Source organism: Aphis gossypii, chromosome 3, assembly GCF_020184175.1.
Source record: "Aphis gossypii isolate Hap1 chromosome 3, ASM2018417v2, whole genome shotgun sequence".
Classification (NCBI taxonomy): Eukaryota; Metazoa; Arthropoda; class Insecta; order Hemiptera; family Aphididae; genus Aphis; species Aphis gossypii.
This window is the reverse complement of record NC_065532.1, coordinates 12,245,021-12,263,671: the sequence shown is the minus strand read 5'-3', so window position 1 is coordinate 12,263,671 and position 18,651 is coordinate 12,245,021. Positions and strand designations below refer to the sequence as shown.

At 27.3% G+C, this 18,651-nt stretch overlaps 3 protein-coding genes across 4 annotated transcripts; 2 read left to right on the top strand and 1 right to left on the bottom strand.

Moving 5' to 3' along the window:
• Positions 1-1,590: 1,590 nt before the first annotated feature.
• LOC114125460 (uncharacterized) lies at positions 1,591-3,066 on the top strand. The gene is made up of 3 exons (XM_027989120.2): positions 1,591-1,758; positions 1,824-1,976; positions 2,870-3,066. Exons 1-3 carry the CDS (start codon positions 1,713-1,715, stop codon positions 2,911-2,913), a joined length of 243 nt encoding a protein of 80 aa, XP_027844921.1. The 5' UTR covers positions 1,591-1,712; the 3' UTR covers positions 2,914-3,066.
• LOC114125452 (uncharacterized) lies at positions 2,991-3,861 on the bottom strand. The gene is made up of 3 exons (XM_027989110.2): positions 3,551-3,861; positions 3,270-3,482; positions 2,991-3,206 (listed from the first exon to the last, which is right to left on the bottom strand). Exons 1-3 carry the CDS (start codon positions 3,722-3,724, stop codon positions 3,063-3,065), a joined length of 531 nt encoding a protein of 176 aa, XP_027844911.1. The 5' UTR covers positions 3,725-3,861; the 3' UTR covers positions 2,991-3,062.
• A 28-nt stretch (positions 3,862-3,889) lies between these two features.
• LOC114125442 (partitioning defective protein 6) lies at positions 3,890-18,154 on the top strand. Of its 2 annotated transcripts, none has more exons than XM_027989099.2 (6): positions 3,890-4,133; positions 4,224-4,380; positions 4,448-4,673; positions 14,441-14,568; positions 14,630-14,896; positions 15,193-18,154. In XM_027989099.2, the coding sequence occupies exons 2-6, from the start codon at positions 4,351-4,353 to the stop codon at positions 15,451-15,453; spliced, it is 912 nt and encodes a 303-aa protein (XP_027844900.2). In that variant the 5' UTR covers positions 3,890-4,133; positions 4,224-4,350; the 3' UTR covers positions 15,454-18,154. The 2 variants fall into 2 exon arrangements, with proteins under 2 accessions (XP_027844900.2, XP_027844891.2); XM_027989090.2 differs by having other exon boundaries at positions 4,221-4,380.
• Positions 18,155-18,651: the final 497 nt, after the last annotated feature.

Below are 18,651 nucleotides of genomic sequence, written 5' to 3'. Positions count from 1 at the left end.
CTAAAGTAAGAGTTATTCAACAGTTTTAAAAAAAAAAAATATGGAAAAATGGGAATTTTTACTAAAAACCAGTTTTTGACAAAATAATTTTTTTATGTGTTTGAACTTAAAAAGAAATGACCTACAAAAAAATAAATATGTACTTGAAGTTTTCACCAAATGTTTATTAGTGTTATTTATATACAGTTAAATTTTTAATTAAAATGTTTTGGCTTTTTTTGAGCTAGGTTTTTATAGTTAACTGAAATTTTCGATTTTTCTAAGTATTTTTTTTTTTTTTTTTGAAGTGACGATAAAAAATTTTCGGTGCTCAAAAAAACTTGAAAATGTAATACAAGGTTTCTTATAAGTTGAAAAAAAATAATCAAAATTCGTAAGTCATAATTTTTTTTTTATATAATCGTTTAAAGGTCACATTTTTACGAAATATATCAAAATTGCCAAATTTTATATTTTACAAGTAATTTTGTAGTTGAAAATGCATAAAAAAATTTGTAGGTACCTATTTAACCTATTATAATAAATAATTATTATGAAATATAAATATTGTGAAGACGTAATCAAAATTTAGTTATACCCATTTAATACGAAATGAATATAAGAATGTAAGATGACAAATAGACTAAGATTAAGAACGTGTGTTTAGCAGTGGCGCCGAAGTCAATTTTTATAGGCATGGCAAAGTAAAAACATTAATACAATAATACCCACCCCACCCAAACACCCAACTAAATTCTTCTTTCACAATTTAAAATTAAAGTAAAACGTAATTTTTGAAAACATGGATTACTTAGATGTATCACAACAATACCCCATACACAACCACTCTAACCACCAAATCACGACCCACCCACCCACTTTCAAAGGTAGGGCGGTCCTGTATAGTGTATAATAGGGTTTGGCGCCACTGGTGTCTAGCCGTCTAGACCATACGTCATATATAATATATTATATTAATCGAAAAAAAAATTACTGTAAATTGTAATGATGTGAAACACCATTACAATATATTTTTATTTAGTAAGAACAAAGAATAAGTTAATGGACTTTACACATCGAATACAATATTATGTAAAATTCTAACTTAGTTGTGTTCTAATTTAGTTGACATTCAAAAGGTGTATTTTATAGATATTATATTGAATTACATCTGCAAATCTCGAGTCAAATGGCAAAACCAAAATCATTAATTAAAGATAGTAATAAGCAATTATCCATGAAGGTGATCAAAACGGGGGTCACGGAAACGACAAATTTATTTTAAGCTTACATTATATTTTCAGTATTTTCACGCCTTGTGAGGCATCCAAGTATCAGGTAATATCTTTTTAAATCCATGACAAATAATATATCTTATTTACAAGTTATAGTTACTCGCTAAGTATAAATCTATGCAATAGACCACGCCGGCTCTGCCTGCATTACTAATATTATTATATATAAATCTGTGATTACTATTTACCAACATTTATATTTAAATTTGCGTAGTGATTATAGTGAAACGAAATAGAGGGCGCGACCGATACACACCGATGGCTGCGACAGCCGCAGCATCAGATAAAGTGCATAACACAAGGTTGTTGCCAACTTCATGCTTTATACTTTCACAGACGTAATTTGATAAGAAAAAAGAATTAATTTTGGGAAAATTTTTGTAATTTCATAAAAATTGTTTTTGATTTAAATTGTATTTTTTACTTTGAAACATCAAGATGAGAACTGAACAAATTCTCAATCCAGAAAAATATGGACGGGGACGTAAGTATTTCAAGTACTTAACTAAAACTGTACAATATTACCTAACTACTTTTTTTTTTATATAGTCAAGGGCATTTTCCGACAAGCTATGCATGAAATGCCATTGATTACAATATGTTCACCGTTCTGCATTCTCGGCTTAGGGCTGATTACGTACCATACTTATAGACATGAAAAAAATGACGGAAACAACAAGAAATATAAATTAAAATATACCCGTACGTATGATAGTTATCTGTATGCTTAGTATTATACTCGATAAGTTCAAGTTATTTTTATAAAATTATTAATTAGGTATCTCCTTAATTGTTCCTTGTCTATGGTTCCTATACTCTTTAGCTCTCCTCTATACGTTCTTCACAGTGACAATGTGCCCTAAGTTACATATTAATTTTTTGTTCTTCTTTCAAAGTAAAATACCTTAACATTGTTCCTCACTTCTACTTGATATCTAAAATCTATATCCAACTTTTGGTATCGTATATCTAACCTGCATTTTATAGAACTATTTAATTGTTAAGAAAGCTACTAACTAATTTTATACGAATAGAGATTTATTACAATTTATTTTTAATTCAGTTATGTTTTTTTTTTTTTTAATTGGACTTAAGCTTCTTATATACAAGGTAATTTTTTTATCAAACAACACTCATTATTTCCAAAAGTATTCATGTTTTTGAAAATTTTTTTTTACATAGTTTCAAATTGTTAAAAAAATAATGTTTTTATAAAAAAATTATATTTTTAAATATTTTTTATCCTTATAATTTTTTAAGTTTTTTACTTTTTTGAATGACAACATAGATTTTTAATTTCATATTCCAAAGCAGAATAATTTTCTGAGTAATTCGATACATAAAAATCGAATTTAGGGTGAGTAGTTTATGAGTTATATGTATTTAAAGTTAAGCTGCGCGGAGTGGAGTGGTCCGGGGTTACCCCGCAAAATGTTTGTCCACTACTCTGCTTGTCTAAACTTTGAATAAGTATAACTCATAAACTTTAAAAAAATCACCCTGTATATTTACGGTAGATTAAAACAATTTTATTTCATTCAACCTATATTTAATTTACCCAAGTGTATATTACTAATTAAGTATTTATTTTTCAGTTTACCGACCAGATGATCCCAGAGTACCACACATCAAGAATTGAAAATTAAAAATTAGAATTATTAATATAATATTGTATGTTGTTGAAATAATAGGTATTAGAAATAAAAAACAATAAAATTAAAAACAAATTCTTCTAATATTTATGAGAAAAAAATTATGTATAATTATAAATACAATGCATATTAATTATTAACTACTTTGTTGATTTTTGAAAAAACTCGGGCTGTATAATGCAGTTTTTGTTGTGTCTGTTTGAGCAATATTATCTCGACCACCTCGTACTTTCAACGGCAATTTAATATTAGAATCTTTGTTGTCTCGTTCTAATACCAACTGTAAAACAAAATGCACAATGTTATTTTCAGATGGTAGACATTAATAATGAATTATACTAACTCTCATAAGTGGTGGCAACTCTATGGATCCAGGTACAACCTTCTCTCGGGGTTTACAATTAGCCAATCGATCCCACCACAACTGTTCCTCGTCTTTGGGTATTAAACGATAATCAGGTTTGTATGAAACACTATATATTTCAACGGGTTCTTTGTAACGTTTACCTCTGAATATTTTCTCAACGTGAACTATTACTTTCCTCGGTTTGTCTTCCTGTAATGAAGTGTCTATCAATTGATTTTCAATATGCGAAAGTTACAATGAATGGAATGATAACTTACTATTTGTGCGGTGGGTTCGACGGACAAGACTTTAAAAAAGCTTGGTTCTTCATATCTATCGTAAGAATTTCTAGTTACCAGACGACCAACACCCGTGGTCCTCAGATTGCCTAAAATTTCCCAGAGCGTCTTTCCATACAAATTTGTAGTCCTGCCAATCAACTTGACTGACATTTTAGCACGATTGTTTTTAAAAATATGTGCTATATAATTCTAAGTTCTGGAAGTTAATATCGAACTACCGAAGTTTTTGTAACTAAAATATAATATTCATTATTGTAAGAATGTTTTAGCATGGGTGCAGATAATACTATCAGAGATCAGAATTTTCAGAACAGAAAGTGATAAAACTTGAAAATCACGATTAAAGGTATAAATTTAATCGAGATGAAAACCGAAAGAAATGATAACCAACGGGAGTTTAAAGCCTTCTCCTATAGATGCACTGGGTCGGCTGTTATCATTCCGCTCCGTGTTACTGCCTGGCCACAGCGTTTTATGTAATTACGTGTTTTTATTTCCTTCATCAAGCCGAGTCGAGTCCGCCGCAATTTATCTAAACAGTGCTTTTGCTTACCTCCTAGTAAGTAGTAGTAACTGCCTCATAACACTGATATAGTGCCCATCGAACGATATTTGATACGCCTTTTTTTTTTTTTACGCCCCAAAGTAGACAAGCAATGACATTGTGCAACAGGTGTATTTAAACCTCTAAGCTGTTTTCAACGGCCCATGAGGAGGTGATGATATAATGACACCGTCACTTAGCAGTTGACATTCAGGTGGAAAGAGATCTTCCGATGATGGCAAAATTGGAAATTAAGAGCAAAGTACGTGGTTTCGAAAATGGTCAGTTTGTTTACAATTGCTAAATAGTTATAATATATTATTTTACAGTTTGACGCCGAGTTCCGTCGTATCTCGTTACCCAAAACAGACGTTGGCACTTACGAACAATTTAGAACTCTCATTGAACGTCTACACAAGTTGATTGAGGTGCCATTTGTGCTGTCATACACGGACCCTAAAGATGGAGATCTATTACCAATCAACAATGATGATAATCTAGGACGAGCGGTTTTAACAGCTAAACCATTGCTAAGGATAATTGTGCAACGTAAAGGTAGGATGTGACAAAAAATGTTTTTAATCATCATGTGCTTATGGAAACTTAATTGTTATTAGTATTATATTGTGTATACTGTACTATTGAAAGTATTGTGTAAGATTACTAGGATTACAGTGACAGATAAACTTTTCATGATGCTTGTGGTTACAATTTTACGGCAGACGTGGGACATACTTGTAATTAACGTATTAAATGTTAATAATACATTGAATTATGGATATAAATGAAAAGAAAAATAGTTTTTTCCTGCTTTGATTTCACACAAATCATTACAAGTCTTGCAAACTTTTTAACAGACTCATTTTCTATTGAAATTACTGCAAATTTCCTGAGCCTATGTTTGGAATTTGGTATAGAGATAATTTTTAATTAATTTAAGTATTAATAATATTCTTTCTGTTACCTACAGAGTACAGTTCTTAGTAATGCAATGATATAAGTAAAATTCTATTAACAAATCGGAGAAACTATGAAAATATTTAAGCTAGAAAGCAAATAAGATGTTAAAAAAGTTGTTATTGTATGGCAGGTTTTGCTAGATTTTATTTATCAGCCAACTTTTTTATACTTGTTTTTGCTTTATTATTTGATATTACATCAAATCTACAAATATTGTTGTCAATTGTAAGACAACAGTATCAATACACACAAAAATTTGCATTTCTAAATGATATTTCTTTTGAAAAGACATTTGATTTTGATACAGTTCATTATAAAACTTTTTACTTTTCTTGCTTATTTGTTTGCATATAAAGTCTGGCATTACATTTGTAATACTTTTAAATAATAAAATTAGCTTCACTATCAAAATATCAAGATTGTTATGGTTTTTCTCAATATTTTCCAATTCGGTTTTTATTAAATCAACAGCATCTTCCATATTAATTTCTGATGATTGTAGTTATTACAATATCTTACATTAATTATTGACAATAATTTATTAATCAATAGCTTTCAAAATATTGCTGAGTGTGGAATCATGTTGTCTATTTATATTACATACAGTCAATGTTTAATACTTCAATAATATATATATTATATAATCAATTCTTAATAAACCATGTAGTAAGCCAAAGTACACAGCCTTTGTTTAAAAAAAAAAATTCTAACTTCTCAAAAATTGAACTGCTATTTCTGCAATATTTTTAAAGAGAATCGTTTATTACTAAATTCAAATGATGTGACGTACAACAGACATATTTAGCTTTAAGATCAAGTTAATATTATTTATCTTAAAATTTCTCAATTTCTTATCTGTTCTTCTATTAATATGGGTAAAATATTTTCTCTGTTTCAAAAAATCCAATGAATTTTTTTTTTTATATAGGTACTTATAATAGCCATCACATTTTTAAGTTTGTATTTTTCTATGACCAAGTAGTTAAATGTTGACTACCTAGTGTGATATATTATAGATTAATTTATTACATGCATTAAAACTAATGTCTAATATTCAGCTTCAGAATTGTTTTGCTTATTTGTTTGACTATATAAACTTACATTTTAGAATAAATTTATAAGTTTTACCCGGGACAAAGCAGAATGTAGAATTATTGCTGCATTCTGTAAAGAATTAATTACCAAAGTAAATAATATAATCGATTCTGATTTTTAGCAGGAGGTCTCTTTAATGACAAAGCCTGTGGAAAATTAATGGGAAATAATTTTAATACTTACTTTTTAGGTTCTTTTTTCTAAAATATTAAGATTATTGCATTTCATTTTTACAAATGCATTTTTTAAATGTATGTAAGAAAGTGATGAAATAAAAAGAAATGTATGCAGTATACATTAGATGAAATTGTTTAAAACATTTTTATACTTGAGATAATTTTGTTGACATTTTGAACATGGCCTTTAAAAATACTATTGTTAGGCTTATAGTATTTAAATATATTATATGTCCTAATTTATTAATTTAAAAAATATTATTTATTAGTAATCTGTATTTCTATTTTTTATGACATTCCAGAAATATTTCAAATTTAAATTAAATTTATAAATAATAATAAATAAATATTACCTAATTGGTGTTTATTTTTATTATTTTATCCAAACATTTATTGAATATTTTATAATGCCAAGTTTGTATTGATAATTACTACATTTTAATATGTATAACGCGTATCTTACATTATAGAATAATTTACATTGCAGCACATGGTAAAAAATAAAAATAAAAAAAATTGTTCTTTATGATTTAATACTCTACATACTCGGGAGTATTGTATTTCAATAACCAAAACATTTCATCAAATGCTACCCGTATGGTTGAATACATGCTTTTAAATCTCCATTGTCTTAAGATTAACAATAAATCACGAGCAAGTTACTTCATTGTTCTGAGAACCATTGAAATAAGTTAGCAGGTGTTTGGGCGGAGTTCCTGTTAATTTCTAGTAAAAAATCCAAACACAATGAGTGTTACACAATATTTTTCTTTTGGCTTAAAATATAATATATTGGTAATGTAGGCTGTATTAAGGTTTCTTATAAGAATAAAGACAAAATTAACTATATCTCATAAGATTATATAAATTGTAGATTTGTAGTATATTTGTTGGTAATAATTTCTAATCCCATTAAAACTAAAACATTTAAGGTGCCCACACACTACAGCTATGGCGGTAGCGTTAAAATGAGTCCAGGCACAATTTTATCAAAACCTCCGATACAAAAAAATTTTACCGCCACCGTTGCAGTGTGTGGAAACCTTTATAAAAGGTAATGTGGTTATATGCTATATTTTTTTTTTGTTAGAATAACTTAAAAGAAATATTTGATTGACAAGCCCTTAAGTTGTAAAATAAAAGTTTTTTGAACATTTTAACTATAAAATAATTTTTAAATTATGATTTAGATTCATTTTGTCTAATTTTAAACTTCTAATACTTAAAAATATAGGTAACCCTTTTTTAATTTTCAAGGTTATTAAACAAACTATAAACAAAAATATTATCACTATAAATATTTTAAAATTTTATTTCGCCAAAAAAATTCTAATATAAAATGAAAATTTAAAATCTTTGATTATTAGTTAATTATAATTTACAACAAAAAAATATTATTTTATCAAAAACTAGTTTTATGTAAAAAGTATATTTTTTTGATAATTATTTACATTTATCTTATAACAATATTGGAAATTTTTTTCTTTTTATTAATTACAATATTAAATTTATACTAATTTTTACCATAAACCGTTTTTAACATAAAGGTTGAAACATTTTTTCCACTCTAAAATTTGATGACAAACAAAAATTAATACATTTTGTTTTAATTAATTATCAATGTTCTAAATTTATGTATGTAATTAATTGTTAGAACCTACATTTAATTTAATTTTAGGGTTTTTAAATCTGAATTTAGTATGAAGATATTAAATTGATTTAACATTTTTATCATTAAACCATAAAAGAAACTTAATTTCATTGAAAATAACTTTCTACATTTTGAATTGTGATATTTTATTTTATTAGTTGTATGTAACCATCAGTATATTGTAATATTCCTTTTATGGTTTAAACCACATCAAGAAAAAAGTTGTTGAGTGAAAATAGTGTGTCATTTGCATTTTTATCAGTCTAAGTTATCTGAGGTGAATATTGAATAGTAATATTATATTATACCTTATAATATTATATTATGCACAAATTTGTTCCTAGTAAGCTATTTCTTATGAGTTCAAACAAATGTGTGGGCTTGGCGTCTGAATAAAAAATGATGTTTTTTTCTGATGAATACAGACAATTATTTTGATTGTGTTCATAATCTCTGTACATAGGTATTGTACTATTGTATGGCATATTAGATTGTGTAAACACTAAAGACATATTTTATTTTATTAATTATTATTTGAGCTAAGGGTTATATAAAAGTAGCTATCAGCTATGAGCTATTTACAGTATACAATCTAAATGTTGATTATTTATATCGTTTTTTAGAATCATATTTTTTTAAAACAACATTATTCCTATTTTTTGATAATGCAAACTTACAAAATATGAAAAATGTATTTTATTTATTTTATTCATGTCTCTATCCAAGGCGCCGACAACAATGTTTGGTATGGCAATAGTCTGTAATTATTTAGCTGTCTGTGAAGAATTTTAATTGATGTGGAACTACGGGTAGTAGTTAGGAATAAAGGAAAAAGTAACATTTGACAGTTCAGATCCTAGAGAATTTCTCACGAAAACGGGTTTTGTTTCCTTAAGTCATTAGATTTTGTAGTATGTATATTTTATTCTTATGCAGTGTCATCGGAAATATTGACCGTTGAAAAACGTAAACGGAACTTGCTATTACGTACGGTTAATTTTCTATGCAGCTGCAGTAAATGTCTGAACGTCTGGCGATAATGAACCGTGGTGATCACTGTTGTGAGTCATGTACCCACGTCTTAAAACACGCCGAGTTCCAACTCCGAGACAAACCTAATGTTTAAATATTATAGGATATTGTATTGCATGTCATAAATTCTGTCATTTTTACTTATCGCTCAAGGAACAGTGATCGACTTTTAAGTTCAAGATCAGTTTTTTTTTTTTCATTTTATTATATTGATGCATCGTGCGTGTTTTTGTATACTATAGTACGTCAACGCTCATCTGTTTCTGGCTCTGGCCTTCGCGTATAATGACGACTTTCGTCCTATTTCGTATACTCGTCTCATTTACCATTGTCCACTACACGTGTCCTGCAAGGTTGTAAACAACTAGGTACAGCGTAATAATTATACGTAATATAGAAACAAAGGTTTCCGATTTGATAGTCAGATTATTTACCTAAAGGTATATGATTATATATAATATATTAAGATACCCTTTCGTAAATACGTGTTTGTACCTTTGAAAAAATATAAATTAATATTTTAAAAATTACAAACATTGGCAGATTCTAGGTAGTATCAAAAATCTGTTCCAACATATTTTTTAGGTAAAATTCTCAAATTTATTTTGGTAACATCATTTTTATTTGACCAATCAGGCCTGAATATTATTTGAAGTACAAAATAATGTTTTTCGTAATAACTAATAATAGTTACTACTAACATTCCGTGGTCGTATGTTGTTCTCGCGACTTCAACGTAGTACTCGTAAGTCGTATTATAAATATCCATATTGTCTACAAACTATAATAATGGTACTAATGGTTGAGATATATTTTATTTTTTGATTTTGTTATTCGTATTTTTATTACCATTGAGTATACTATATAATCCTTAAATAACTGCCACTGTTGCCTTGCGATCGCTTCACTACTGCTAGCTATAATCAATGTGTTTCAATCATATATTACTGTGTACGATAAAAAACGACTTAGAAAAGACTGTTAGTCTATATTTTTTTTTAAGACAATTTTATTATATATATTTATTAGGGTGTCCCATGTTATAAGGGAGACAAATTTTTTTTGTAAACTTAAAGACGCATACCCACTTATTTTTTTTCATTTGGTCCTAATAACTCAATTACGAAATATTATCGACTTCCGATTACTATAACCCGTGCCGACTTAACGTCAAACTTTCAAATATATTTTAGGCTATAGCACTATGGAATAACTTAAAATTGTAATACCTCTTAAGAAATAAATGACCAATTGGTTGAAGTTATACGTTTATTATAATTTTACATTTTTAAAATTCATTATTGAACATATTTTCTTTTCAAAGTTTTTTTATTACAGTTAGGATACATTTTTCTGTGCTCTTGTACACACCGTAATAAAAATTGTTTTTGTTCTTCATCAACTGTAATTAAACCATGGAAGTCTTGCATCAGCTTAACAGCCCTTTCGGCAGTATCGTTAACAACTGTAAGGGTTGACACAGCATTTTTGGCTTTGAGAAACGAAGCATTAGTTTTCCATGATGAAGGAGACTCGAGGAGAAAACTGTCATCAATTTTGAGGCGAGCGAACAAATACTTGCTCTTGGCTGATATAAAGTCATGAATATTTTTTTCTGAAAAGTTATGAAAAATATTAAGTGTGAAATAATTTAAGAGCTCAATAATAAAAAACAACTAATCTATTTAATATTTAAATGTGATACTAACCGTACAATGAACCGCAAAGTTCGTCCTTCGATGGGATGTATCGTTTCCCAGTGGTCGATATAGTTTCCTTTGTTAAACTTGCCACAATCTTTATTTTTGTTGCTTCATCCACCTCATCGTCAAATAGTGACAGGATAGCTGCTTCATCAGTCAGATACCATAAATGCTGGCTAAATTTATGTAAAGCCGCTTTTGAGATGTTTTTTTCAACGTTTTCGTATTTTTTTAAAGATTTTAGAAAACATAAATCTTGGTTAGGTGTTTTTATTGGTATAGTACATTGAAGCCAAGGCTTGACATAGCGAGTTACAATAAATATGCAGACATCTAGAAGAGATGTCTTGTCCTTACTGGTTAATTTGGACTGAGAACTTAGTAAACATATTTTTAGGGAATAGATTGCTCTCGCCATCCATCGAGCTTGGTGCATGGCACCGGAGGCCTGATTTTTAATTTCCGATCTGGATCTCCATTTAAAAATATAACTGAAAGTTCTATCAACTCTCGATAGTCATCTCTGATAATTTTTTTTGTCAGTTCTGCATAATAAAATTTAAGCAGTGCTTCTATTTCGTGAGTTGTAAAATATATTTCTACATTTTCCCTGTATACTTGTATCCTATTGGTATCGACGTTTTTCCAATTTTCTTTAAACTTCTTAAAGAGTGGAATATCAGGACTAGTGGTGATTTGACTGATTTTTACTTCAAATACGGATTTTAGAACCAGCTCATAGACGTGATGGCGACAAGCAAAAATCAACAATTCCCTGTCTAGTTTTTGCTCTAGGAGAATACAAGCGCCATTGAGACGACCTGTATTTGAAGCTGTCGTATCACAACAGAGAATTTGTACTTTGTCTTCGAGATTCCAGTCTATGATTGCATTCCAAACAGCATGTGCCTGTTCTCTTCCTGTAGAACTGTCTAATTTTGGGACAGCAATAAGTTGTTTTTTATTTCCAAATGAAACAACTATAGGAAGACGTTCTTCTTTGGAATTTCGAGCATTTAGTGCAGGCAACAATTTTCCGTCCCAGTGAACAGTGACAACGTCTGGTACTTCGTTTTTAAAATCAATTTTTATTGATTTTGCCCGTTCTTTTCGTTTTTCCGTACGAATTCGTTGGATGGTAGATTTACTTATTGGATATTCATCTGTATTATATCCAAGTGCCTCAATAGTAGCTTGAAGAATAAATACAGAGTCCCTCACACTCAACTGACACCTGTCTAATGCAGCTACTAATTTTGAAGTTATAAAATTTTTTTTTGGTACTCTTAGAATTTCCCCAGTTTCAGGTTGTGTGTTCTCAATAGTAGTTGGCTGATAATCTTGTGAATCTATATTTTCCTCAGAAATAGAAAATGAATCGTCTTCTACAGGTTCATTCGATACCAAAGAAGTTAAAGCAGAAAAATATTTTATTCGCCGATTTTCTTCTTCAGTTTCTCTTAGTTGCGCCCTTTTTTCTTTGTCAGATAGTTTCTTATCCACTCCACCCAAATAACCAACTCGACCTGTCTCTCTCTGTTGCTGTAAAAATATTTTATCTTCCTCTATTTTAATTAATTGAAAGGCATCAGCGTGAGCAATATCAAATAAATTATCCAAATTGTCAGTAAATTTTTGTTGACGCTGTTTGAATACGTCTTGTGATTTCTTTGCATTTTTTTGTAAGTCTCGCCAAACTTGATGTAAGTCGACAAGTTTTTTTACACAATTAGGTAACGATTTGGTTGGAATTCGCGCCTTTTCCCAAAATATAACACACTCACGAACAGCAAGATTCGCACTTTCATTAATAGTTAATTTTACTTCACGGATGTTATAAAACAATACTGCGAGTACTTGTCCATTAGAGGGAAGTTTTGAGCCGTTTATTTGATGTTGTACGTCTCCTACTAAAAATATACTCTTTTTAGTACTCCGCAATTCGACCGACATATTGACTCACGAAAAGCAAAAAGCTTACTAACATTAACAACCGGAAATTATACGCACATAAGTGCGTTCAAAAGCGTGCGCGCTTATAATGCATGTATTAACAGGATACGACAGGTTACTAATCGAGTCGGCACGGCTTATCGCGGTTCAAAGTACATGAAATTTAATTTACGAGTGTTTGGATACAATACAAAAAAATTAAGAGGGTATGCATATCAAAAAAATGACATTGAATTTTCTGGGACACCCTAATATTTATATTGCAATTGGTAATTTATTTTTTATTAGGTTGTCTAAAAAAATGCATAGATTACCTATATATTAATAATTACCTATAATATTACTAGTTATTATTGTTTTATTAACTTATATCTTAAAAATTAATACTAACAAAGTGGATTTAACAGTTTGAATAGGTTTAATTTAAAAAGCTTAAAATGTCATTGCGTATAGGTAGCGAATAACATATATATATAATATATATTAAGCTAGTACAATAATTAATATAATACCAATTAACATTTTTTCATTGTTCCTCTAACTAGTCTAAATGTCTTAACTGTCAGCTATACAATGTAATTGTATTCATGAGCAGTGGCACCAATCCTTTTTTAAATTACTGGGGTAAACACTAAACTCTTTTTTGGGTTACCCTGCTCACGACTCATTCAACATAAGATTTTCCGATTGAATTCTGTTAATTGGTGCAATACAGCAAATACTGTATGTCTGTTTTCTACGATTCTATATACTATAATAGCTTATTAGTACATAAAAATCACAAATTTATTTGTCATAATTACTAATACCTAAATATATTATGACACATGAAAAATTACACTTAATCAGTTATAAAATATTTAATGTATGTAATAAAAGTAGTATAAATATAATATTTTAAATTATTTTGTATCTAAATAATAACAATGTAATAGATATGAAATCATTACTTTGCTTCATAACATATCATTGGTATAAATTAGTTTTGAAATTCAGCAATGAACCATTATATTTTAAATGATAATATTATGAAAATGATCTTAGTGAAGCGTTATTTAAGATAATTTTTCAAAAAAAATCTTGTGTAAAATTGTGCATCTATATTTTTGATTTATCTTAACTCAATATAATTTATTATTGTTTAATATCAAAATTATTAATTACCCATAGCATTAATGAGTTAAATAGATATTACACATAATTTATATTTATATAGAAAAATAGGTGTATAATTAAAGTCTATTTTAATGACTATCAGTAAAGTTTACAGTTAATTTACGCATCAATTAGTTAAAAAGGGTTTTTCATTTTGTATTGACCATATTATAAATTTTTTTCTAAAAATAAATACACATATAATATAAATATAGTGTGTATACTGTATAAGTATTAAGTAATATAGCTGTTGAGCTAGTTTTTATAATAATATAAGTACTTACTGTTAGTAAATATTTAGTAGAAAAAGGTGTACTCGTTTTAATTTATAATGTTTACATTGCACATCATTTTTTTTTTTACTTATATAAACTAAGTAAAAAGTTGTATATAGTTAATATAAGTATTTCAGAGTTACTTAAAAGTCAAAGCTTAAGTCTTTATTGGCGAGACATCAAATACTATGAGTAGAATAAAGCTAGTAGTGAGAAAAAAATGATAAAAGGTTTAGAATTCTCAAGTTATTAATTGCCAAAAAAAAAAAAAAAAAAATAGGTAAACAAACAAATCCAAATTTAAGCTTTATTGTAATTTCAGGTGAAAGTCTTGAAGAATTGAACGGATATGGTACATATAGGCCTCGTAATATAATATCATCAATTTTAGGCGGTACTCCTAGCAAAGTAAAACATCTTTGGATATCAAACCCTCAGGATTTTCGACAGGTAAAATAAATTATTTGTTATTATTTATTAGTATTTTAATTTTTTGTGAATTTGATTTTAGGTGTCCGCAATTATAGATGTAGACGTAGTTCCCGATACATGTCGGCGAGTTCGGCTACTTAAACATGGTTCAGAACGGCCATTAGGTTTCTATATTAGAGATGGCACAAGTGTGCGAGTTAGTCCTTCTGGTGTGGAAAAAGTCCCTGGTATTTTCATTTCCAGATTAGTTCCAGGAGGGTTGGCAGAAAGTACTGGACTTTTAGCTGTCAATGATGAAGTCTTGGAAGTAAATGGTATTGAAGTGGTCGGTAAAACTTTGGACCAGGTATACTTAAAATTATTTAATATAAAAAAGTTATAGTTTAGATCCGTTTCAAAAATAGATGCTTATTTACACGTTTAGAATTTTGTTTGCTCTTGCCTTAAAAACTAATTGAAAATATAGAAATGACGTCTTAAAACGCTATTATTATTATTTGTGTAAAATTATCAATCATAAAATTTTTTCTTATGTTTAAAATCTTTTTTCTTTACAAAAAAAAAAAACAACATTTTTGTACAACCAATATATTCTATTAAATCTAGTTGTATTAATATTAATTATTTATTGTATGTGAATAGGTAACAGATATGATGGTAGCCAATAGTCATAACCTGATTGTTACTGTAAAACCTGCTAATCAGCGAACCACAATGTCAGCACCCCGACGAGGTTCTTTATCAAGAACGTCGCAGTTATCTAGTGGATCACAACAATCAGCGCATAGTGCTGCTACCACAGTTAATACATCTGAAGAAGATGACCAAGATGAAGTGGTAGATTTAACAGCAGGTTTAGCTTTACAAGTAGCTAATGAATCTACTAGTACTACAGACCAATAGGCATAAAAGGTACTTGTCACTTTTTCTCAAGACATTAATTATGTGTCTAAAAAAGAAATGAGCTTATACTGTATTATTGTTAAGTTAATAGGACATCAGCATTCCAAAAATATTAAATTATAAATATTTAGTTTTATTTTTGATGTTAGATCATTTGTCTTCCACTTCATGTTTTCAAATGTTTAATAATTGTAGTTTAGTATGTATGTTTTATAAAATAGTTAAACTCAAAAATTAATACTAACATTACAACAAAGCGACACTTAATTTAATACACTACACTTTGATATTCAGATTCTACAATCTAAAATATTTCATTATCCAAATAATATTAAAAAAAAATTTTCCTCGTGAATGTTCGGTTATGCTGACAATTTAAAACAGAACATTTTAATTAATTTTTTTCTAGATAATTACCTATTTTATTAAAAAAAATTGTTACACTTCTATTGACAATAGTATTAGAATACTCTTGTTCCGTACATTTTTTCATTTCCTTCTGATCTCAAAAAAATAAAAAAATATCTGGTTATAACCTTAACATTCCAATATCACCCAAATATGTAGACTGAAAATAGACAAATTCCCTTTTAGTAAATATATTTTTTTATCTATTATTTCTGATTTAATATTATGATTATTTCTTTAAAAAAAAAAAATTATTTATTTTGTCGATATATGTACATTTAGTGACTGGTTTTGTGATATTATTACACACTATTTTATAATTACTCACATTTTCTCAACAATTTAGTATATTTAATATACTTGAAATCCATCACCTATATAGTTTTTTGTAAAATTGATTCAAATTAACAATTTAAAATAATTATTTTCAAATAAGTAAAGTTTGCAAACAAATATCCGTCCATTATAGGTATATATTCAGTTTAACTTAACAAACATACTTGGTGACAAACGATTTATGTTTGGTAATGGTCGAGCAACACCTTGACCATTTTTTACTCGCACCAATTCATAAGTCGGTTAGTTATAAGTCGGCCGCACCATACGTTTTTTAAGTTGAACAGAGTATAGATGTATCTTTATTTTTTTAAATGTTAAATGTACTTCCTGTATACGTCATTTTTATGTTGATCATCATTATTACTTAGTATTATCATCATTATTATTATTGTCATCATTATTATTATTATTGCTATTATTATTGGAATTATAAATATATCATGTTAATGTCCAAAGGAATTGATAAACAATCACACTTATAAAAATTATCAAATAATTTTATATTTGTAATCACTGTTACTGTTTTATTCTTTGTATTTAATGTTAATAGTTTAGTCTAATATTTATTTTTATTTACTAGAAAAATAAACAAATGAGTATTAACATTTGTTTAATCAATGTTTAATCAAACATTGTTGAAAAATAAGTATACTATATAGATAAAATGTATTTTGAGAATATGAATTTGTTTGAAAAAGCATACTAAATGTACAAATATATATTTGTATAATGATAATTATTCAATTAATAATGTTTATTAAAAATAAACAGATGTGAAAATTTTAAAAATAATACAATATAATTTGTTTTTTACGAGCTATATACCTACCTGATACAAATAATTATTAATTTAATTAATTGATACTAAAATACTTAACTAGTTATACCTACACATTCATATATCATATCAAAATCTTACAATATTTATTAAAAACTTTTTTGAATAAGTAATATTAAAACATAATATTGCCAACTATATATATGTTAAAAATCAATGAATCAATATAATCCATTCAATTATTTGTTATATTATTATTATAGATGAACATAAAATTCTATTAATTTACAATGTAAAAAAAAATTATAAGTAAAATTATTATTTTTTGATAGACTTAACGAAATTCATAAATAATTGTTAACAAGATTTTTAATTATTAAAGTTCCTTAAAACAGTATAGCAAAAATTATTTCAATATTAAGCACTTATATTATTTTCATTAATTTTACTGGCATAATTATAACTGTAACAATATCATATCGGTATATTTGTAAATTTAATAATTATAACTAACAAACTCATTTGTTTAAAACATATTTCAATATAAATAACATGTTTGAGTTATTTTTTATACAACTAAATTAATAATATATTGATTAGTACTCATAGAAATTTAATATCTATACAGTTTGTATTTTAACAATTGTATTTTATTACTCCATATATTAATCAAAATGTTATATTTTAACTTTTATCTTAAAGTGCAAATTAATTTTACTATCTTTACTGCTATTTATAACAAATACAATAATATTTCAATATTATCGTATAGTTTTATTTGTAATGCCTGTACTTAATTTTAAGTGAAAGTTCATATTTGTTTTATCATAAAAGATGAAAAATACAAAATTTAAGAGGAATAATGTAATGTGTGCAATAGTATTTTTTTTTCAACTTGACCTGTATTTAAATTATTATATTAGTAATATAATTTTGTATTTACTTGGTATATATTATAAATCTGTATAAAACATTATTTTATATTATTGGTATACAAATATTTATATTTTTCTAACTGTAATAAGTATTTAATTTGTATTACCAAATTCATGTATTATGTGTATTATTATTTATTTTTATTAATTAATTATTGAATATTATCGATGTTCTTATTATTGTATTATGATTTTTGATTTATTATAATTTTTGGAGCGTTTGTTGCCCAATATTCTTACATTTGTATTTTTTTTATTAAAATTATCAATAAATAAATCTATTTAGACTGCCACTTAGATATGGACTCAAGACAGACACACACATCCACAACAAACCACTTTCCCTGTTTAAGATATCTATTGTTTAATAGATTTGTGATTTCTTTTTTTTTCTTAACACACTTGAATCAATATAAATTTATGAAATCCAGTTCTGGGGTTAAATCAACACTTATGCCTTATACCTATCAACAGGATATTCAATTTACCATCGGAAACCACGCGAAAATACCTTCCCACTTCGTCCAGTCTAAGGTCCTAAGGACTGTCTCAAAAGACTGGATGAAAATGTGTTAGTGTACAGTAGAGAGCATAAAAATGCATGTATTATTATGAATTAAATTTGATTAAAATAACATTTTAGCATAAAAAAATTTAAAAATATTATGTATACTCGTAAGTAAAAATTTATATATGGATAATCGTCAATGATGTTTTTTCGATTATTTATGTATTTGA